At 36.3% G+C, this 22826-nt stretch overlaps 4 protein-coding genes across 6 annotated transcripts; 2 read left to right on the plus strand and 2 right to left on the minus strand.

The window, feature by feature from the left end:
* The first annotated feature begins 183 nt into the window (after nt 1-183).
* On the plus strand, nt 184-6826 carry calcoco2 (calcium binding and coiled-coil domain 2). 3 transcript variants are annotated; one of them, XM_027137618.2, is made up of 14 exons: nt 184-334; nt 695-890; nt 2871-2964; nt 3240-3388; nt 4450-4575; nt 4658-4795; nt 4882-4997; nt 5106-5175; nt 5273-5419; nt 5536-5706; nt 5818-5913; nt 5999-6182; nt 6278-6303; nt 6402-6826. In XM_027137618.2, exons 2-14 carry the CDS (start codon nt 714-716, stop codon nt 6561-6563), a joined length of 1656 nt encoding a protein of 551 aa, XP_026993419.2. In that variant the 5' UTR covers nt 184-334; nt 695-713; the 3' UTR covers nt 6564-6826. The 3 variants fall into 3 exon arrangements, with proteins under 3 accessions (XP_026993419.2, XP_026993417.2, XP_026993420.2); XM_027137616.2 differs by having other exon boundaries at nt 270-352; XM_027137619.2 differs by lacking the exons at nt 184-334; nt 695-890 and adding an exon at nt 2116-2249.
* A 262-nt stretch (nt 6827-7088) lies between these two features.
* Nucleotides 7089-10312, minus strand: snf8 (SNF8 subunit of ESCRT-II). The gene is made up of 8 exons (XM_027137640.2): nt 10021-10312; nt 9845-9895; nt 9613-9751; nt 9398-9502; nt 9169-9241; nt 8601-8742; nt 8426-8500; nt 7089-8334 (listed from the first exon to the last, which is right to left on the minus strand). Exons 1-8 carry the CDS (start codon nt 10072-10074, stop codon nt 8197-8199), a joined length of 777 nt encoding a protein of 258 aa, XP_026993441.1. The 5' UTR covers nt 10075-10312; the 3' UTR covers nt 7089-8196.
* A 3479-nt stretch (nt 10313-13791) lies between these two features.
* On the plus strand, nt 13792-17930 carry msl1b (MSL complex subunit 1b). Its single transcript, XM_027137626.2, has 8 exons — nt 13792-15074; nt 15283-15476; nt 15563-15870; nt 15959-16023; nt 16163-16230; nt 16377-16504; nt 16617-16689; nt 16824-17930. Exons 1-8 carry the CDS (start codon nt 14433-14435, stop codon nt 16912-16914), a joined length of 1569 nt encoding a protein of 522 aa, XP_026993427.1. The 5' UTR covers nt 13792-14432; the 3' UTR covers nt 16915-17930.
* Nucleotides 17931-18339: 409 nt separating this feature from the next.
* On the minus strand, nt 18340-22749 carry chmp2a (charged multivesicular body protein 2A). The gene is made up of 6 exons (XM_027137646.2): nt 22591-22749; nt 20872-21039; nt 20592-20771; nt 19397-19527; nt 19238-19299; nt 18340-19149 (listed from the first exon to the last, which is right to left on the minus strand). Exons 2-6 carry the CDS (start codon nt 21037-21039, stop codon nt 19028-19030), a joined length of 663 nt encoding a protein of 220 aa, XP_026993447.1. The 5' UTR covers nt 22591-22749; the 3' UTR covers nt 18340-19027.
* Between the last annotated feature and the right edge of the window lie 77 nt (nt 22750-22826).

The raw sequence follows: 22826 nt of genomic DNA on the forward strand, positions 1-22826 counted from the left end.
ATGAATAACACAACACGCAAAACTTGTGTTTAAGCTGAAAAAAAGAATCACATCAGTGAGTCGGTGATTCCTGTAGATTCAATTACAAAAATGACTTGTTCGTTCATATAGTTCACATGTTAGTTCCATCGACCTGCTCATTAACATCCCACAACATACTACAGTCAACAACATGCTGCCGAATCAGTTGTGTTTTTACACTTGCGGTAGTTACGTAAGAATCGGTTCAGGTTTTTGAATGAGAACGAATCGTTCACTTAAATGATTCCTTTGAAAACTGACTCGTTCACAAGCAAAACACCCAAATCAGGAAGACGGTATCTATACGGAACAGGTAACACACATTATTTGTGTACGTTTACTTTTCTGTCAACAAAAGCGTTAAAATAAAACAATTCACTGCTAATCGTATTAGCACTTTTTTTTTTATAGATACAGAATTTATTTTAACTGTTTCATTACATGATAAAGTATTGTTTAAATACCGTGAAAAAGAAGTAAACCAAAATCCTAGTAATCTTATTTAAAATAGTCTATTTAACATTTTCAATACAGGTTTTTATACTTGAAATTTTATTCCTTACGACTTTGCTTGTCGTGATAAAGGAAAGCGAAACTTTGTACCAGCTGTTTACTTTCGTTTTTAAGCTTGTTTGTGTGTGTTTTTTAATGTAATTAATTATGTCCCGTCCAGTTTTTTCTTCATCCTAAAAATGATTGAGAGCTCAGAGGAGGACGGGGTGAAAGTGGACATGGAATCGTCCACATATTCTCAGGTGGTGTTTATTGATGTGCCTCCATCTTACCCACTCAACACTGATGTGATCTGCTGCTACAAGCTGACAGGAGGCCTGATCCCCAACTCAAAAGACTGGATAGGCATATACAAGGTGGACAGTTTATAGTTTCTTCATGCCCACTTGAAAGAAAGATTTGTTTTTGTTCTAAATCTATACATTTCATTAGGTGTGCAAAACATACAGAAAAATGTTACTTAAATAAATGTTTAACATGTTGAAATAAAAGTGGAAGCATCCAGTCAAAACATACATAAGTAAAAGATTTGTAAGTGAAAGTCAACCTTTTTTTTTTTTTTTACTACTTATTTGAAACTGTTGGACACAACGACACTGAACATTATTATAAATGCAACACTTTTGTTTTTGCCCCCATTTTTCATGAGCTGAACTCTGAGATTTTTTCTATGTACACAAAAGGCCTATTTCTCTCAAATATTGTTCAAAAACTGTCTAAATCTGTCAGTGAGCACTTCTCCTTTGAGATAATCCATGTACCTCACCGGTGTGGCAGAACAAGATGCTGATTAGACAGCATGATTATTGCACAGGTGTGCCTTAGGCTGGCCAAAATGAAAGGCCTCGCTAAGATTTTATCACACAGCACAATTTCAGAGATGTCGCAAGTTTTGAGGGAGGGTGCACTTGGCATACTGCCTGCAGGAATGTCCACCAGAGCTGTTGCATGTGAATTGAAATGTTAATTTCTCTACCGTAAGCCATCTCCAAAGTAGTTTCAGAGAATTTGGCAGTACATCCAAACGGCCTCACAACCGCAGACTACGTGTTACCACACCAGCCCAGGACCTCCACATTCAGCGTATTCACCTCCAAGATTGTTGTGCGAGTCCAGCTACCCGGACAGCTGCTGCAACAATCGGTTTGCATAACCAAAGAATTTCTGCACAAATTGTCAGAAACCATCTCAGGGAAGCTCATCTGCATGCTCGTCGTCCTCATTTGAGTCTCGACCTGACTGCAGTACGATAATGCACAGCCCCATTTTGCACAGGTCTGTACACAATTCCTGGAAGCTGAAAACATCCCAGTTCTTGCATGGCCAACATACTTTACACGAGGCCTGCGGTTGTGAGGCCGGTTGGATGTACTGCCAAATTCTCTCTTTGGAGACAGCTTAATTTCTCTACCATAACATTCAATTCACAGGCAACAGCTCTCAACATCTGTGGCTTTGATAAAAGCTGTACATTTTAGAGTAGCCTTTTATTGTGGCCACACTAAAAGGCCTAAGGCACACCTGTGCAATAATCATGCTGTCTAATCAGCATCTTGATATGCCACACCTGTGGGGTACATGGATTATCTCAGCAAAGAAGTGCTCACTAACACCAATTTGGACAGATTTGTGAACAATATTCGAAGGAAATTTGCCTTTTGTGTACATGGAAAATCTTTGAGTTCAGCTCATGAAAAATGGGGACAAAAACAAAAGTGTTGCATTTATTTATTTTGTTCAGTATATATTGTTTTAGCTGAAAACATTTTCTGTTAGTTTGTTAGGTGTTGGATGATGCATGACTAACACACATTTCTTAACAAATGAAATAATCATAACTAAAAATACTTAAATAACCATTTTATGTAATTAATAGCCATTTAGCATTTGCTAGGATTTGACAACCTGCCAAGCCAGACTGGAATTAATGCTAGTGTAACATGACATTAGCAAAGAAAATAGGTTGTTATTTATTTAACTTTTTATTTTCTTGGCTGTCATTCTGAACTTCCACTAATCTTGTGGCTTTTTCATGTTCAGACAAACAAAGATAGTAGTATTGTGTAACAGAAGAGGGACATGGCATGATGATGAATTTGTATAATGAGCTTGATAGAATTCTATAAACAGAAATGTAAATAAAACACAGAGGAATTCATTTGATAGACATAGTGTACAGTCATTGAAAAGAGAAAAAGAGCTTCAGGATTTGAAGGTCTAAATTACTTTCTTGTACTGTAACTGTCAATAACACTATGCACAGTACCCTAAAATAATGCTAATGTATAGTAACATGGTACAATTAATTGTTTATTTTCCACTCCTGCTGTGTCTAGGTTGGTTGGGATTCAGCAATGAAATATTATTGTTATGAATGGACGAAGCCTTATTTGGACTGTGAAGGATTTGAACAGAAAATTGTCTTTACGAGTAAGTAGGCAGAGGTTTAATATTGAGGTTTAGCTGTGAAAAGCATAAATACAAGCAGTCATCCTTTCATTTTTAGACTTGTTCAAGGATCTAAACTCAGGCTTTGTGACATTTTGAGCATTTCAAAAAGAGCCCAGTAAGCTACTATCATTTATACTGTTAGTATTTTGTGTTTTAGTGGCAGGGTGGGTCACTACAAAATATTTTCAAGATTATGTAAGCATTTGTAAATCTGGTGAGTTTGCTTTTGTGTTCATTAATGTATTTTGTTTTAGAATCCTACCTCCCTACAGATGATGGCGAGTTTTATCAGTTCTGCTATGTGGACAGCAATCGTCAAGTGCGAGGAGCTAGCACACCATTCTCATTCCAAAACCCATCAGAAACAAGTGTAGACTGCAGCCTTTTAGTGATCTCAACACAGGTACATAAGTTACACCTACCTTCTTTGCTGACAGCATCCTGCTCTGTGTGCTGTATTTTTAAATGTACAGGTGCTGGTCATATAATTAGAATATCATCAAAAAGATTTATTTCACTAATTCCATTCAAAAAGAGAAACTTGTATATTATATTCATTCATTACACACAGACTGATATATTTAAAATGTTTATTTCTTTTAATTTTGATGATTATAACTGACAACTAAGGAAAATCCCAAATTCGGTATCTCAGAAAATTAGAATATTACTTAAGACCAATACAAAGAAAGGATTTTTAGAAATCTGGGCCAACTGAACAGTATGAACATGAAAAGTATGAGCATGTACAGCATTCAGTACTTAGTTGGGGCTCCTTTTGCCTGAATTACTGCAGCAATGCGGCGTGGCATGGAGTTTATCAGTCTGTGGCACTGCTCAGGTGTTATGAGAGCCCAGGTTGCTCTGATAGTGGCCTTCAGCTCTTCTGCATTGTTGGGTCTGGCATATCGCATCTCCCTCTTCACAATACCTCATAGATTTTCTATGGGGTTAAGGTCAGGCAAATTTGCTGGCCAGTTAAGAACAGGGATAAGATGGTCCTTAATCCAGGTACTGGTAGCTTTGGCACTGTGTGCAGGTTCCAAGTCCTGTTGGAAAATTAAATCTGCATATCCATAAAGTTGGTCAGCAGCAGGAAGCATGAAGTGCACAGACAGCGTCAGAAGCATCTCACCTGGGCTAAAGACAAAAAGGACTGGACAGCTGTTGAGTGGTCCAAAGTTATGTTCTCTGATGAAAGTAAATTTTGCATTTCCATTGGAAGTTTCACTTTTTGAATGTAATTAGTGAAATAAATCAACTTTTTGATGATATTCTAATTATATGACCAGCACCTGTAGAAACATGTAGATATCCAAAACTTCTAATATCTACATCTCTCACATTTTTCTTACATTTTGCTGGTCCTATTGCCATTGAATACAATTGAAATTTACATTTTCTCAAGGTGGGAAAGCAAAGCACATGGCAATCATTAAGAATAGTTTGTTATTGTGGGTACAGGAGCAAGTGGAACAGATGGAGAAGGAGAAAGAGGCCTTGCTGAGTGAGATAGAAGATTTAAAAGAAGGGAAAACGATTTTAAAACAAGAGCTGGATGAAAGACTGAAAGAGATCTGCCGTCTCAGGGTTGGTTCTAATATTTTGGTTAATATTCACACCATTGTTGCAACTGAAACAAAGCTGTCACTAAAAGTTTCATATTCTTTAGTTGGAAATTGAAAAGCTGAAGTCCAATAGTAGAAGTGAAACACTCTCACTGACAGAGCAGCCTGAATGTCCACAGCAGGATACCTCAGAACAGCCTTTTCTCTCTGACACTGTGGCAGAAAACAAACCAGAACAAGAGGTGATAGCAAATACAATTTACACACTTGACAAATAATGATTTTAAATTAATTGCATCTTTTAAAAGCATACCGTCATCTTCTGCAGTCCCTGACCCTTGTTCCTGAGAAATATGAGAGAGCTTTCCGGAAGATTACAATCCTGAAGCAGGAGAAAGTCCACCTTGAACAACAGCTCAAGGAGAAGGATGCAGTAATTTCAGAGTGAGTCTTGACATCATGGCATCACACAGGACCATGTAAAGATCGTAAATGGTTATATTATATTTAAAAGCTCTTTTGGGATGTATTTTATGCTCCATATCCATGCAGGTTGAGGCCCAAGGCCAAAAAGACAGAACAGGACTATAACAGATTACAAGATTTGTTTCAGCTTCAACAGGTTTGAACAAATAAAGTGTACTCAAACATTTGTATTGATACAGCAGGCACACTAATATTACTCTATTTCCTGTATTGTTTTTCCTGTCATGCTGTAGGTTGACATGCAAAATATTCAAAAAGACAATGACATGTTGTATCTCAAAATTGATGGATTGAAATGGGACCTGGAGAAACTGAGGGAAGAGAACAAGGCAACTCTGCCCAAGCAAGAGCCTCCTGAGGAGGACAAAAATGACACAAAGGTTTTAAAAATGAATGTATTTAAAATGGTCTAGTAAATATTTTGATTAGTTATTCCTGTATTTAAGAAGGGAAAAAAAGAGAAAATAATCTCAGCTTCTCCTTTTCCTCCATATAGACGCAGATACTGACCCTGACCAATGAGCTCAGAGAAGTCAGAGGAACATTGCGCAAAGAGATTCAGAACAGCGCAGAGGCTAACAAACGTGCAGATAAAGCCGAGCTAGAGTTGAAAGAACTTAAGGTGCAGCTTGAGAAAAGGACTGTGGCTGAGGAAAGTCAGATTGAGGTGTGTATTAATATTGCTTCAATATCAATGTAGGTGTTACAGTGTCCTAAGGCAGTTATGTTTTGAACATACACCTTTCTCTGAACTCTGGAACATATATTGTCACCTCAGATGGATATTGCTGAAGCTTGTAGGAGAAACAGTGAACAGGCAAGCATGGCAGAAGTAGCACGATTAGAAAAAGAAAAGCTGCTTGAAGAAAACAAGGTGATTTCCTGTTGGGTGATTTCCTCAGTATTTGTGTGCACAGTGTGAGTCTGTATTGACAGATTTTTTTTACTCTGTTTCACAGAAACTCAACGAGGAAATAGAAAGGTTACAGATGATGATGACGTATGAGCTCTCATCAGGAGTAAATGTGAGCAACACTCAACAGCATGAAGACCCTTTCAATCCAGTACCTGTATCTCCCATCAACACCCAGCAGCAACCACAGTCAGAGTCATTTCTCTATGAGGACATCCGTGGACCTTTTGGTGGGTTCTTATCATTTAAAAAAAAAAAATGAAATTCAAACATTCTGAAATCTCATTTAATTAACATGGAAAAACATATTTGTTTGTTTTTTTAGGAAATCCAACTAATACAGGAAACAAGGTAGTGTACAGACCCAAGTACAGTACATACTAAATTTGACATTCAGATTATTTCTTAATCATCAAAAAATATTTGTCCTAACTCTGCTTCATAAATAGGAAATGATGTGCCGTCATTGTCACGAGAGCTTCCCTGATATCACTGAACATGAATTGGTGACACATGAGCAGTCTCACAAAGTTTGTCCTTTCTGTACACTCATCTGTGATGACTGTGGACAGCAGGAGTTTGAAGACCACGTCTACAGCCATGAGGAATAGACATTCCATCTATATTTGGAAATATTTCTTACTACTTATTATTTTACTGTAATATTTATCTTTTGACTTTCAGTTCTATTCAAGGTATAATAAATTTATCATGTAATATTCTCTTAGAAATCAGGCTTTATCCAAGGTTCTTGGATAGTTTGGGGCTGGGATTTTGCTAGTGGGTGGTAATAGATGTACATGATGTAATAGCTGCACACAGGTCTGGAGACTTTACTTGATTTGGCACTATAAAAATAAACTAATTAAATGCACAACATTTGTATATGTCCTATTTATGCCATAAAAACAATCATGGATTGTGAGAGGTTTCTAGCTATGATATTTCAATAGAACAATATGGCCAAGGTGTCACAGACTTGAACACAAAATCTTTTCAAAAATGCAAGTTTTGCTTTACAACTACAGGTTGTCTGATCTACATATTTAACGTGTGATGCTCCTCTCAGCCTCTCACTTACATAAATAAATAATACATTAATGTCTCTAAAATTAAACCAAGGTTTTTGGTACAAATCCAAACAAATGACAAGTTTTATTCACTTTCTCTTTGTAGTAGGAAGACAGCTTTACAGAGTTTGGACACAATAAACATTTAAAGTTCCATAAAACAATTTAAATCTATATAGGGTTTCAGATCCGGACAGTATTTTTACCAGGGGGAATGGTATTCCTAAGCCTTGGCTAAGGGTTCTACTTAAAACCTCAGCTGATAGGCAAACAGTTGTTGAGTACAACACATTACCTTAAATTTAACCTTGGACATTTACAGTTCTAGATTTTACCTGTCGCTGTGAAGAATCTGCCCAAATCTGTGATTTTAGAGCAGATGTAATTATGAAAACTTTCCTGCATGTCAATCTTTTTCAAACATCACAAACTTGTGACAAAATGAAATACTAAAGTGGTTTAGAAATAGATATCAATTGTCTAGAATGTTTACAAAAAGCAAATCTAGTCAAGTGCTATCCTATTTAACCAAATTTGTAAAATCTGTAAGGATTACCTGTAAAAAAAAATTCTCAAGTCAGCAAATCAAGTGAGATCATAATTTCAGTAATTTCATAAAGGAGGGACTTTTAACCAAAAAAGCATTCACCAGTGAAACCATAGAAAACTAAGAATATAAAAAAATCCCAGCTGCAGAATTTGGACCTGGCTAGGAAAAAACTCATCGAGCAATAGTGCAGGAAATATTAGCATGTTACTCATTTTAATTGATTAAGGTTCTCTTGCAGCATTTTCTTTAAAATATTTTAGTTCATAGTTTTGAAGAGTCTCTTACTCTCCAGCGCTATTATGAATTAAATGTGTCTCAGATCACAGACACTGTGTATATAGTGTGATACAGTATTCCTACTGCTAAGACATGATTGCTACTCATCTGGAGGTACATAGTGAGGTTAAGAGTGAATTTGCCTGGGGATATGCTTGAGGCCTGTAATAAAAAAAAAAATACTGTAATATTGTTACTGAAAATAAATGCTTTTATTAAGCTAACTATTTTTTCACATTTCATGTATGAAAAAAGTGTCCAACCTGATTTAATTTCTTCAAATTACAGCACTTATACTTATTTAAAAGCTTTATGTCCACCAAAGCATATAGCAAAACATTTTTCTTGTCATGGCATCATCTGATTTGCTTCTTCAGGTGTGACATCACGGGAAGAAATTTCCGAAAAGAGAGCGGGGAGCCAGTATTGGGGTTCTCCTGCAGCCTGAGTATCCAACCATGCCAGTCCTTCTTTCAGCAGGTGGTCCTGAAAACAATAAAAACACAGATCATCCACCAGAATGTGCCTTAAGTCTCTTCTCTTCACTAAATATTAAATCTGCTCCCAGGAAACTTACAAGTACATGGCAAGCCCGTTCTTTCTCCCACTTCAGGCTGTCCTTGATCTCGCTCACTGTTACATAACCCTTTTTCTGAAAAAATAGTATATATACTGTATATATATTTTTTTGTAAATCAAATCAAATCAAATACAAGCATGATTAGTCATAGTCTGTTTTCAATGCTGATTACCTCAGCCAGCTGCAAAACAACCGTGTGATCCATATTGAGCTCAGCTGGAACTGACTGGACTAAATAAGAGCCTCCAACAGGAATCATCCCAAAGCCATTTCCCATTGCCTTAAGCTTTTTGATGGCTCGTACCAAATCATCTCTGGTGAAAACATTGAGTTAGCACAGTTGAAAGGTGTACAAAAAGGGTTAAAATATGTTTCTATTCTATTCTTTGTTTCAGCCACATGCCATAATAGGTAAATAGTGTATTTTAGAAAATAACCAGAAGTTTGTCTAAACCTATAGTCATTTTTTTGTACTTGTACTTGTCGCTTAGAACCAGATATAAACTCATGTAGCTGACTCCAATCTTTGAGTCGATGTTGGAACCTAGTGAAGTCAGACCATTTCCATGCAAGCACCATTTAATTAACTGGTGAGATAAATCTAAGGTCTTAGAGGATTGAAGTCATCAGTGTTACTGATGGTCATGTTTGGGTTAAATGCAGAGAATAAAATCTGAGTATGGGTCACCGTACTTAGCCGTGTCACGTCACTTAAGGCAAAGCAAAGAAATAGTACTCACTGGCTCACGTCTTGAGCAAATTTTCCTCTTCCCTTTAATACACGCTGATGAAGTTCATCCAGTGTAATTAGTCCTTTTTAAAGACAAATTCATGTTACACAGTTATTGTTGCCCATTACCAATGAACACATTCTTTGTTCATGGCTCATTAAAGAAAGAAATCATATTATACACTGCTTTCAAATAAATACAAATCAAATACGTTCTTAAAGATCCAGGTTTAACTCACCGCCATTTCTGTGCTTTAGAGCTAAACAGACTTCAATTATCTGCACACCGAGCTCATAATAGAAGTCTCCGACTCCGAGCATCTCAGACCAAAACCCTTTACCGGCTGTTTCGTAGGACAAAAAAAGGACAGAAAAACAGAAAGATTCAGCAAGTTAAACATAGAAATATACTTTACCTCTTGTTTGTAACAGTATTGAGAAAAGAATTTCTTACACGCCAGTGGATCCACTCCTATTGTAGCACACATTTCTTGAAATTGCACTCTGAACTGTGAGTTTTTTCGTATCTCTTGCTTGTGTTTGCTGGCAAACTCTTCCAAATGTGTTTTAAATGTTTCTAACTGCTTAGACATCTAAACAGGAGAAAGATGGGGTCTTAAATCTTAAAGCCTACTGACACACAATCATATTTCTTAGAGTAGGCATCACCTTAAGCATGTCTTTACCTGTACAATCTGATCTTCAGCCAAGACTGTGCCTCTCTCTTTGTACTTGGCCTACAACAATAAATGCATAGTGCATGAAATATCAAAATAAATAAATCCCAAATGATCTAATTTTATCATTTGGGGTAAAAAAAAAAAAAGCGGCTACAAATCGATGAAATCTGCTTATATCTTACTTCTGCGAGTTTCTTCTTGGCGATTGCACCAGCTCCAACTCCTCTTCTGTGCATCTTGAGGATTATATTACAGCTTTCTCTGTTGATTTCGGGTTTGCTGTCAAATATCTGAATAAACAGTGTGTCTCTTAGCTAGCTAGATGGGATTACACGTGAGACCTAAATGTAAAACTCTTTACCGGATCATCTTCACGTATAAATAAAACATTCTTACTCTGTTTTCATGTTATGTTTACATTAGTACCCGAAAAAAGGAAGAAGAAATTACTCTTCTTCTAGGACTAAAGAAGGATATCAAGCAACCACAAACTTTATACCGCCAACTACTGGCCTGCTGTGCAATTATTTTGATTCTTCTATCTGAAAAGTTCCTTTATTTCTTCTGTATATTTTTATTAAGCATTATACCTCATAGAGGTTGAATGCTCCATTCTGATTAGTCAGAAATTCAATTCAATTCCTCGTATGGAAAAACATAAAGACCTTTCTGATTCTGATTCTGATTCATTCATTCATTCATTCATTCATTCATTCATTCATTCGTTCATTTTCAATTCAATTCAAAACATTTTGTTTAGCCCTTTTAACAATTTACATTGTCTCAAAGCTTTACAGAACTTGAACATAAAACAAAAGGTTATTCTAAAGATTATTATAATACAAAAATTCAAGATTAATATTAGATATATTTAAACGTGTTTGTATTTATACCCAATGAGCAAGTCTGAGGTAAGTCAGGCGACTGTGGGGAGCAAAAACTCCCTTGAATGGTAAAGGAAGAAACCTTGATAGGAAACAGACTCAAAGAAGAACCTCATCCTCATATGGGTGACACTGGAGGGTGTGATTATAAATATACAGTCTGACAGTCTGTCCTCAAAGACCAAATGTAGTTGGCACCTCTTAGTTTGTCTGAATACTAAGAAAGTGTGCATTTGTACATTATGAACAAACATATAAGCAAAAATTTGGTTTGTAATGCTCTGTCGTTCGAAATAAAGTAGTTCCCAAAGAAGCCACAGCTGGATAGAACTTTGCACAAAGATGAGATTTATTTGGCTTTTCATCTAAACAGCTCATTATTAACATATTAACAATAGTAACAATATTAATAATACAAATATTTGTTAGGTTTGATTCTAAAATATGCTTTTATTGGAACTGTGAAAATAATACATACTTTAAAGCATGGTTCAATTAGTAATATTTATAAATGTAAGAAGGAATTTATTTGATTGAATTTGAACTGGATTTAGTCTGCTTTCCACTACAAAGACAGCAGCATGTCCTTCTGAACACTAATGACTCCTGTTGGATAGAACAAACAATGTTAATTTTAAGGTATGATTTTGTAATGAAACATTTTGTTAAGTATCACAAAAAAATCGGTGCTAATAATATTTGTGCTTACTATTTTGACAGGAAGAATCTTAATTGGATCCATCGCCTTTGCTCTGAAGCCACATAGCCAATTCCGGATTTAGAAGATCTTTGCAGTAATTAAACTCAGAATCCTCTGCCATTTCACTTGGCCTTCAGAAACAACAGTAAATGATGCTATAATTTAATATTTTAATCACTTCAAGAGTAATGCTATGACAGAGTAATGCTATGACAAACCTAAAAAAACCCTACAGCATGATTTAAAAAACCCTCACACATACTTGCTCCTTTTCTCTCTCTGTTTCAGCAGAAAGTTTACAAAGTTCTTCTGCACCAAGGAGTCCATTATTTTGCTGATATCACTTGCAAGAGTAGATTCAGCATAGCGACGCACCAAGGTTTGGTCATCATCTACTGAACTAAAAATTATTAAAAAGTTAATTAATTAAACAACAAAGTAATTAATCAATCAGTTAATACATTAATTGCTTAATTATTTACATAGAACAAAGGCATATTGATATCAAAAGACATTTATCTGGAAAAAAATAGGATTGTGTCTGTCTTGCCTGTCATCAACTGATCGTGCGTTGATCGCCAGCATGCCACCCAAGCACAGGAAAATCAGTGCAAACAGCTCGGTCTTCATCTTCATCTAAGACTGATATTCATATGAACATTATGCAGTTACATATCTAGACAAATGGTGCCATATTTGTAATTTAAATATTTTATAAAAATCAAATAGTTTTTGCAGTATATTCGCTGAAAGGAAATGTGTAAAGGCCTACCTTATGCAGCTCAGGAGCTGTAGCAATGATTGAATAAAATAGTCTGCTTTACAATGAACTGCATTCACCTTTTATACATTCTAAATGCTATAACCTCTGGAAAAACAAGTTAGTTCCACATCATTAAAACAATTAATTACATGGGAAGTATGAAAGTGCAAATACTGGTAAGCATTTTTCTCCTCTTTACTCTGTTTGCTGATTACACACATAAAAACGGAACTGTAAATGGAAGTCTGTACACCTTTTGTTAAACATTATCCAATCCAAAATTTCTAAACATATGAAACGGTCTTTAAACTGTTCGTGTGACGTAAAGCCCATAATGCATTTGCTGAAAAATTGAACATATTTGGTTAATGACTGTAGGTAATGCATTTTCCAGTTAAGCTAGCAAATAGACAATGGGCCTTATTTATAATTATGCATATGAACAGATTTTGCACCGCATTTGGAAATGTGGTAATCATGAAAATCCCTTCAATTTTGAAAAAGTCTACTAGTGTGAATTTGTATGGATTACAACATTTAGCAGACACCTTTATTCAGAGCGACTTAAAGAACCACAATGAATTTTATGAAGAATAATATCTTTCTTATAAATTGATTATATCTGCCACAGTAACTTTTTTTAATGGTGTGCATCACTTCACATCCAGCGTGTCAGCCATCGCAAATAAAATGATTTAAACAGTCACCTGGTGTGATGTGTTTGGCGTTCCAGATCTCTTGGTTAAAGTGTAGATATATTTTTTCAGATTACACTGTTAATCTTTTCCCATAAATTTGAATCTGAAATGAAACTTCCCCTTCTGCCTTTTTTTCCTTATATTTCATTAATTAGTAGTTGTTTTATATTTCTAGCCCACTGTATGCTTGACTTTAAGGGGATCAACATATGCATGTGAGTAAAAAAGACAACCAGAATTTCCAAAACAAATGTAAATCTGGAATTTACTTTCCATTTGGTTATGCCAACATGAAATGGAATTACATAAAAATCCTAAATACAGCACTAAACATCAAATGTATTGTGTAGTCATATATCAGTGAAGTCCTGTAAGTCCTGGCTTACTGTCGGCCCAATGGGCAAAGTTACAGTGGGCGTATGTGGGATATAAGTATAGTGTGATCTACTCATTAACCCAATCGTCAAATTGGCCAAATAATGCTGGCTCCACAATAAGACACCTTCAGCAAAGTAGGCTGCATTAAAGCCACAACAATTTGTACGTTGCTTTGTGTGTGAACAGTATTAAGTTGTTGGCTGTATTTATATTCTTCGCCTTTCACAATTGTGAAACAAAGAATATGGACTTGATGTTGTCTAAAAGCAAAATCTCCCCAGAAAGACCTCAGAATTATTTCTATAGTCCAGACAACAGCAAGTATGTACACCCTAACACTTTATTTAGTGTTGTCCCTGAACATGAGACATTGGAAAGTTTATTCAAAAAACATAGTACAACATTATTTTCTACTTTTTTCAGTTCGTTAGCAGCTAAACCAGCCATTTGCAGCAATCTCCGCCTGCTAACTGTTGTAAACACGTATCGACGGCGCGCATGCGCAGTATTTGGTTTTTAAACGTAGGAACAACATGGTGTTCAGGATCAAGCCAGAAAATGGGGGATAGTAGTAAAAGTAAAGTATGCCATCAATTTAAACATTATTTTTCTCCGCCAACGACGAATGCATTTGAAATAAACAGTGACAGTTCAACGCCTGTGTTAAATAGGCGCCATTTCAGTGGATATTTACTCACAACATGTTGGAAGTGATTGTTATTGTTTTCCACTCTTCTCGGTTTGCTAGCTATTAGCTAGTTAGCATTTTAGCATCACAGCAGCTAGTTGTACAGAACTGCGGTTCAAAATGGAGTCGAGTGACAGTTAGTGGAGTCCTGAATCGCTTCTTATGTAGACTCGGTTTATTGCGTGTCTCGTTTTACTGTCTAATAATAAAGCTAGTCCTACAGTGATTGTTCATGTATGATGGAAAGCTGCTAGCTGCTTAGCAACTGAGCTAATTAGCAATCTCGCAGGGCTGCGTCCAACAGCATCATGACGGATTTGCAGCGTTGTTTTCTGGGAGGTTTAAGGTGTGATATTTCTTATGTGTATTTTACAACGTGTCATTTCGTTAAAGGTTACGGAAGACTGATAGTAACATAAATGTTTTATGTTTTAATTTGTTTAGCATCTGGAGCTATGGTTTATTTTATAGTTTGTTTTCGTCATGAATATGCGGACTGAGTCCATCTCAAACGTGGGATTGCGCTCTGAATCGAAGAGATTTTACTTGTCAAAAGGACACACGATCGGTGTCCCAAGAAATTCACACACCTTGCTGACAGAAACGCATGACTGTGTTGGTATCACTCTCAAGGACCAGCGGTTTGTTAAATCAAGAAACCTGGCCAAGGATCTGGGTGGGAAAGCTGCTCGGCCTTTATTGCCGGTGGGACAAAACAAAGCTGGTGCTTCTGGGACCAGCTCTGAGAGCACAGACAAACCAGCGTGTCAAACCAAACCAATGGGGGGCGAAGGAACCCCTATTAAAAGTAAAACTCCACTTGGACAAACCAGTGCTACTGATGATAAAGCTGAATTCGGTTCAATGAATTCCCACAATTCCAGAGATTCTGGTTGTGAGGACAGCACAAAAGGGTTTGAAATTATGGGGGCTCACAGTGTAGCATCTCATGAACATACAGAAGGCAAACGAAACAACATGAGGAAGACCTCCAGCCATCCGAGTTCACAAGCCAACTGTCTTCATCAGCTACTTTTGCTTCAGCTGGACCTGATCGAGCAGCAGCAGCAGCAGCTGCAGTCTAAGGACAAGGAGATAGATGAGTTAAAAGCAGACAGAGACACGGTATGTGGTGTTTATAATCTGTTATTATCATTTTACTGTAGCGCATTAATGTCATTGTATATAGATGCTTAGCACTCTTCATGCACATGACTGGAAAACTGAAACTTGAAAGTTAGAACATTCTTCTCACAAAATAGCATGTCAAGTAACATCAACGTCAAACATTTCTTTAACATGACTATTTTTTGTATGCAACTACCTTACTTAGCTGCTTGCACGGATTGAGAGGATGGAGCGACGTTTACAGTTGATGAGTAAAGAGCCACGTGATAAACGTCTCTTTCAGCCGTTGGAGAGATGGGTCCCAGACACTGATGACTTCTGGGATTCAGATGTAGGAGACAGCCCTCAGACCCCTACATCAAAGGCCCCATTTAGTAGAAGCAGCAAAGCACAAAAGAGGTTAAAAAAAAATCTGTCTGTTGTGTGTCACCTATCATGTTTAACTTTCTTGTCTGATGTATAATTTGCATTTGTTCCCTATTTAGGAAATGTGGCTTCCTGGATTCCAAAATACAGAGGCCACAGGGCAAATCTTCTAGACTAACCCCTCAGAAGTCTGATACTGGTTCAGCCTCACCCTGTCAGAGAGAGCTGCGAAACAAAGAGACCCCTGAGAAGACGGCACCTGGGAAATCATCAGGGCTGACAGAAACAACAGCAGATGCAGAAGAGAGCTGTGAAAATGAAGACTTTCCATTCATGACAACAACAGAAATGTACCTGTGCTGCTGGCACCAACCTCCTGTCTCTCCCCTCTGTGAGGTTTCCCCAAAGAAAGAGGATGATGTTGCCAGTAAGTGCTTCACAAGTAGTAATTTCCTTTACAAATCTGGACAAGTTGGTGTACTTAATTAGTATGTTTGATTAAACCTTGTGCATAGTTCCATCCTGGAGGGAAAACGGCATTGAACCTTTGAGGGAAGAAGATGCTTTTGATGTTCCAGAGGTGAGACAGTGTTACCCCACCCCCCACCCCCCACCCCCCAATATTGTGTTCGATTACAGTTTATAACACTAATGTCAGCTCATAATTCCTACAAACATGTATCTCAAGGCAGTGTCTGTTTTTTGTCAATTAACTAAAGAATCTTGAGGATGGGGTGTTTCTGAAACGCCACTCAAAGCTCGAGCTGGATGAGAAGAGAAGGAAAAGGTAAGGATCGAAGTATGGTATGGATAAATACATGTAATGCTTTATTGATTTATTTACTTGTATATATTCTCCGGAGTAGTCTGATTTGCCTTTTTATATGCTCATTCTCTCCATTGACTGGATTCTCTCACCTTTTCACACATCAGATGGGACATTCAAAGGATACGGGAGCAGCGTATGCTTCAACGGCTACAACAGCGCATGGAAAAAAGAAAACTAAATATTCAGGAGAGTGAACCGGAGATAGCTTCTTTTTACCCTGATTCTGATGATGGTAAGCTGTGTGCTTTAGTGTAAAGCCTTCCTAACATGCATTCTAGTATATTAATAGCTCTTTCTAATAAAGCAAATTGCAAACTGTTTAAACAAACATTTTCCCCCTATAGTGGAGTCAGTTGTTATAACACCTTTTCTGCCTGTTGTGGCCTTTGGCCGGCCTTTACCCAAGCTAACTCCACAGTAAGTACCAAAGTTCCATCAGCAGTTGTAGCACTTTGCTCTTACAGTCTTACCTTTTTAGCATTCTTGTTGCCTAAATGTAGCATTTGGATGGATGATTTTTTTTTCTCCATTTCCCCCCCTTTTTCTCATAGGAACTTTGAGCTGCCATGGCTTGATGACAGAAGTCGCTGCCGCATCGAAAATCAGAAAAAACAAACTCCTCATAGGACCTGTCGGAAATAAGGCAGCCTTGCTGTGCACAAGCTGAATGTTGAATGCTGCAGGATACTTGATCAACTTCATGATTTTGTGTGGGTTTACAGATAAACTATAGTACAATGCCATGTGTCGTTAAGAGAATATGGCTGTATTGCAGTTCTATTTATGTTACTACTCTTTAGGACAAACCTGTCATTAGAATGCCCTGTAATTTCTTTTTAAAACACATATTGTGTTTAGTTTTGGTTGAGTTCTGTATAAAATAGTTCTGGTCCTGGTCTATTTTTATATAAATGGTATTATGGGGCATTGCTTCAGTCAGTGCTATCACCTTGTGGATATTGTGCATCTAATGCATACTTTGCATGTAACACCTCAAATGGTAATAATCTGCACACAATGGACTTTTGATTAACACACTGTGCTAAAATGTACACCACCTATAATCTTGCACCATGAAAAATAATGGCAAGTGCAAATCAAAACACATACATATAAGAATCAAAATCTGAATTAAAAGTTTAGAATGCATGATTGTCTATTGACAAATTGTACTGAATTTCTATTCCATTAAAAACTTTAATCATCAAAAATTCTAAGTAAAAAATTAACAAGTGTGTGCTTGTGTCTCGTAGCAAATATTTTCAGTGCAGTTCTTATTTGTGAGCTTATACTAAAGGTCTCTAGCTCTCTAAAGTAATTTAGCACACCTTGGACTAAAATGTTATCTATTTTCTCATCAAGTAGCTGGTCAGTCAGCTGACTGAATCTGAATCTATAATTTGACAGATGTGTACCACAGAAAGCAGGACTCACCTGTCTCACCTTCTATATTAGCTTGATTGTTTTAGATTGGCATTGAATTTATTTCACCATCCCACACTTTTTCTTACAAAAGCTTTTTGTCAAGCCCCATTTACTTGTAGGTTGTACATAAGCAAAAATGTTATTTTTTTATTATTTAATGTTTGAGTGTTGTATGTTCAGTGTAGTTGACTGAAGAAAATTGTTTTGCAAAAAAAAAAAAAGTACAAAGACCATTAACTTTGTATTTGTCTTTCTTTCATCTTAATCTAGAAAACTGAGGTTTCCATATTTTTTTTGCTCATTCCATGAATGTACCCTAAACATTTTTTGGACAAATTCATCATTTATTGTGTTTCAGTGCATAAATCTGCAGCTTGTGCACTACAATTGTGAAATGACATAAAAAGGTTAACCAATCAGCCAACATACAGTACGAATAGTTCTGTATGTCTAGCCAGATTTAAATGTGTTTCAGCATAGTAATGTTGAACTGTTCTTCCCCACCAGTGCATCATTAGCTGGGTGTATTTTAAAACACAACCTTTGTCATTTTCAGACTTTTTTTTAATAATATAGTTAAACATTCACCCATTAATTTGTTTTCAATATATAACCTAAATGGCCAGTTTGGTCAGTCTCTGATAAATGTGAAAAATATTTATTAAGAAAGAAAGAAAAACAAGGCAAAACATCCCAGTTTCAGTTAGATGAATACATTACTGAAGTACCCTAATAATCACATTTATTTGTCTAAGTTCTTTTTATCACTAATTCAGTTTTTAGAGAAATAAAGTATGATCATATCGGATATGTAAAACGCAATGGCCCATCACATACATTACTAAATAATGTGTGAAACATTTAGGAAAATGTAACACAAGGATTCTGATTGTGACATAGAACCATGACAGACATTATAATGTAGAAACCACCAGGCTTGTGATAATTGCAGTTATGTGATAGAACCACAATGGCATTACATTGACAAGAAGGCATATATAAAATAACTTCTTTAATAATATTTTTTTCCACAAACTAAAATAGCCAAATTTATTAAAGTACTAGTGTTTATACTTCTGAGAGTTCCAGCAAGCTGCTGAAAACTGTTTAAGGATCAAAATCTTTGTGAGCACTTATTTGGTAGAATAACACAGCAGATTTACAGTAGAAAAAAAAATGAATACAAGCATTCACATACGAATGCCTAAAGCAAAGAAAAAAACCCAGACACTGCTTCCAAATCCTGCAGTGATCATCTGTCCCCATATTTAAACTCTGAACACTATAGTAAGCTGATAGAAAACTTTCTGCACCTAGTGATATTTCTCCCTCAGTCTCTTCTGAGGTTATTTAGTCTTTCCTCCAGGTCTGCATCTGCATCTGCCAAAGTTGGCTGTGGCTCAGCTTTCTTCCCAGCAGCAACTGAGAGATTTCCCCCAGTAGATGGCAGGTCTGTGTGAAAGCATACAAATGTTCAAATTACTGACAAAAGACATTTGGATATGTATATAATAATGATATTAGTGTGTAATTTACATACTTGAGAGTTCATCTGAAAGATTCAGACCCAACTCATCCAGCACTTGGGAAACCACAGCATCACTAAAAAGTAAAATAAAGTAAGAGTAAATAATATTGCGATTTTAATGCATGAAGATTCACAGTGCTGTCTAAAAATAATGAAACTTCATGACCATACCTTTCCTCTTCATCATCCTCATCTCCCATTGCATCATCAATTGCATCATTCATCATTTCTTCCTTCATGTCCATAAGTTCACTCTGGCGCTCAAACTCCATCATGATCTTCTGAATTTGTGGCAACTTTAACTGTGTAAAGACAATTTCTTTGATTTAACAAACAATTTAAAAAAATATTTTATTCCAAAATACAGCACTTTATTTTGCCTACCAGAGACCATGTCTCACAAAGCAAGTTGAACTTAGCCTGGATTCTTGACACGGATCCACTTACCACAACCTAATAAATACAATTACTGGAAAATTGTGAACAACTGTAATTTTCATATATATATTAATAACCAAATATTGGATGGAATGTAAGTGCATTCTTCAGCAGCAATAACACTTCATCAGAATTAATAACTCTGATAAGTGACTGTTAATTAATAAACTGACACACGTTACAATGTGATCATGCATTTTAAGTCCTTTTGTTAGGTACAGAGGTAATTAATGAATGAACAGACAACCACCTTGTATTGTACTGTGATTACTGGTGTCAGAAATGGCAGTGTGACACTGAAGATTCTAAGCAAATGCACCAAGTGGATTTGTTTTGCAGATTAAAAAAATGGATTAAAAACATCTCACCATAAACACTGTTATAGATACAATATGAAATTCCTTAACTCTGATATAAAATCAAAGAAAGCAGAGAAACATTCATGGCATCTTAATAAACTCTTTATGATCATGTAACATACAGCTGTCTGGCAGCTAGTTACATGGAAACCCAATGATGGATCTACAATTTCAAGGGAATTCTAGACATCTAGCTATGCAATAAATCCTGCTTTGTCAGACAGGTTTAATGTGTAATTGACTGCAAATACAAAATGTTGTAGACAATTACATTCTGGTCATATCAGGATATAAGCATAATGTACACCATATACTGGGAAACATAATACACCTTCTGCCATTTTGTGTTTTTAATTTTGTTGTATAAAAACATCTACATGTGTTTGTCATTTAAAATTCTATGTTACATATTACACAGTTTGGTATTCTAGCATCAGGCCTCCAATCCTGTGCTGGTTTTCTCAATCCAAGTAGCTTCCAAATATAGAAGATCCAAATACACAAATCTAAATATACCACCACTCTTTAGAAAAGAGACATCATGAATTTGTATGCATGAGGTTTCTAACCTGTCTGTTCATTGTGGCCATGGCTTTGGTCACTCCTTTCATGGCCTGTGCCATGCTGTTGTTTGACTTGAGGGTTTGGATTTTAAGACTGACTGCTTGTATATTGGCTCTCATCATGATGAACTTCTTTACGTATCTTCTGGTACGAACCAAGTCCTTAGCCATGATTTTAACCGCATCCTGGAACAAGCAAAACAAGTATGAATATATTTTGTATGAAATTAATCATGGCCAGATGTTCTAACAGTGTTTAAATGTGATTATATTAATGTGACATTACCATCTGTCCCTGTTTTGCCATTTTCTTTATATCAGCAATGATTTTCTTTTCCTGCTGCTCCATCCTCTGCCGTTCTCTGTCTAGCTCTCTCATGGCTCTGGTCAGTGCTCTCTGGTTCTGCCTTAGCATTTCCTCCGGGGTTTTTCTCCGCCCAAATAAAAACTCCATCTAACAATGAAACAAAAATTATAGATGTATATTTTATCAAGGTATTGACAACAAATATAATAACATTCTAAATTTATCAAACATAACTAATTTCCATTCGCAATTTTTTCACAGATCTGCGAAATTTGCAAAATCCTTGAAAAACCCTGCATATGTATTTTTGTTCTCGCTCTCTTTCTTTCTTGTAGTGCAGACATATTTTTACAACTTATTTTTTCTCTGTAGGTCTTTATGTAATTTTAAACTGATTGAATATCTGTACCCTCTATGTACAGTATGTATTTTCTTTATTTTATTGAATTGTACCTTCATTATATGACTTCAATGACATATGAAGTTTAACTAGTTTAACTTTAATGACAAAGAAACGTCAGTTGTTAAGTTTACAGTCCCATTCATTACTAGGTTTTACATTTTACTGTGAGTGCAAAAGAAAACGGCAGCCAATGAATCATTAGGGGTAACATTAGTATCCTGTAGGGGTAACGTCAGTATCCTGTATGGGTAATGTCAGTATCCTGTAGGGGTAACATTAGTATCCTGTAGGGGTAACGTCGGTATTCTGTAGGGGTAACGTCGGTATTCTGTAGGGGTAACATTAGTACATTGTAGGGGTAACGTCAGTATCCTGTAGGGGTAACGTCAGTATCCTGTAGGGGTAACGTCAGTATCCTGTAGGGGTAACATCAGTATAGTGTAAATACCCTAGCCTTTAGGTGATACTGCAATCTATTTTCACGTCAACCACTTATTATTTTTAAGAGTAATTTATTAAGCTAAGGTTTAAATGAAATTAAAGTGTTTTGGGAGAAAGATTTGGGTCATATTTTTGGTTGCATTTTTAGTGACTCGTACCAAACATTCGCGATTCCTCCTGATCCATGACGGGTTCTGAAACCCAACCTGGCGAACGTTCGACGTATTAATGTACTCAGGTGATCACATGAGAACCAGCCTAAAGAATGACTCAGATTCAATCTTTTCTGACGTCATTTTTAAACAAAGCACATACTTACAGCGTCGTGTATCCGTCCGTGAATAGCACTAATTGGATTAAAGCAAATAAACGTGTTTTTGTTTTCTAGATCAGATTTACAGACCACAGAAGAATCTCATGATCTGTCGGGGCTCAAAAGGACGATCGATTCGTTCTCATTTCACCGACTGTTTTAGTTAATAAACAAAAACAACCGTCTCACAGTACAAACCGGAACTCTATATAATTACAGGAAACATTTCTAATTAGCGTATATTTACAAAGCCAGCTAACTACGACAACTACTTTCTTTAATAAAAGAAAAATATATATTCCTATTTTTAAATACAAATACAAATCGTACAAATGTTAGACGGTCATGTAAAAATAACTTGTATGTTATATACAGTAGGAATAAATATCCAGTCTTAGCATTTAGCAGTTAATCTGCTAATATAAAAATAATAATAAGACCTAGCTAGCAACTTGCTAGCGAACTAGCTAACGGTTAAAATGGATGTAAACTGGACACAGAACATTAAGGACTTAAAAAAAAACAATACTTAAAGGTTTACCTTGATTGTTGCTGTTTGTGGTCGTAATGTCCAGCAGACTAATACTTAACCAGAGGCCGGCTTCTCTCACTATCCCTAACTAACAGTAAACTACCTCGTTTGTTTTCCTAATTTTACTTCCGCATGTAATCGGTTCCCATTACGTCATCGGATATACGTAGTGGGATTTAAAGCTCCCAACTGTCCTCTGTATGTATCATAGATATCTATGTGTATGTATATTGTTTTTTTGCTTG

This window comes from Tachysurus fulvidraco, chromosome 8, assembly GCF_022655615.1.
Source record: "Tachysurus fulvidraco isolate hzauxx_2018 chromosome 8, HZAU_PFXX_2.0, whole genome shotgun sequence".
Lineage (NCBI taxonomy): Eukaryota > Metazoa > Chordata > Actinopteri > Siluriformes > Bagridae > Tachysurus > Tachysurus fulvidraco.

Bases quoted from the DNA above. Each gene is read 5' to 3' on its own strand.
- calcoco2 (XM_027137618.2), top strand. From the start codon at position 714: ATGATTGAGAGCTCAGAGGAGGACGGGGTGAAAGTGGACATGGAATCG. The intron at 2,965-3,239 runs GTAAGTAGGCAG...ATTTTGTTTTAG, and splicing joins ACAGAAAATTGTCTTTACGA to AATCCTACCTCCCTACAGAT. The intron at 6,304-6,401 runs GTAGTGTACAGA...CTTCATAAATAG, and splicing joins CAACTAATACAGGAAACAAG to GAAATGATGTGCCGTCATTG.
- snf8 (XM_027137640.2), bottom strand. From the start codon at position 10,074: ATGCACAGAAGAGGAGTTGGAGCTGGTGCAATCGCCAAGAAGAAACTC. The intron at 9,752-9,844 runs GTAAAGACATGC...TCTCCTGTTTAG, and splicing joins CTGAAGATCAGATTGTACAG to ATGTCTAAGCAGTTAGAAAC. The intron at 8,743-9,168 runs GTGAGTACTATT...TGTTTTCACCAG, and splicing joins TTTGCTCAAGACGTGAGCCA to AGATGATTTGGTACGAGCCA.
- msl1b (XM_027137626.2), top strand. From the start codon at position 14,433: ATGAATATGCGGACTGAGTCCATCTCAAACGTGGGATTGCGCTCTGAA. The intron at 15,477-15,562 runs GTTAAAAAAAAA...TTCCCTATTTAG, and splicing joins AGCAGCAAAGCACAAAAGAG to GAAATGTGGCTTCCTGGATT. The intron at 16,690-16,823 runs GTAAGTACCAAA...TTTTTCTCATAG, and splicing joins TTACCCAAGCTAACTCCACA to GAACTTTGAGCTGCCATGGC.
- chmp2a (XM_027137646.2), bottom strand. From the start codon at position 21,039: ATGGAGTTTTTATTTGGGCGGAGAAAAACCCCGGAGGAAATGCTAAGG. The intron at 19,300-19,396 runs GTATGGTCATGA...TTTACTTTTTAG, and splicing joins GAGGATGATGAAGAGGAAAG to TGATGCTGTGGTTTCCCAAG. The intron at 19,150-19,237 runs GTATGTAAATTA...GCTTTCACACAG, and splicing joins TCTTTCAGATGAACTCTCAA to ACCTGCCATCTACTGGGGGA.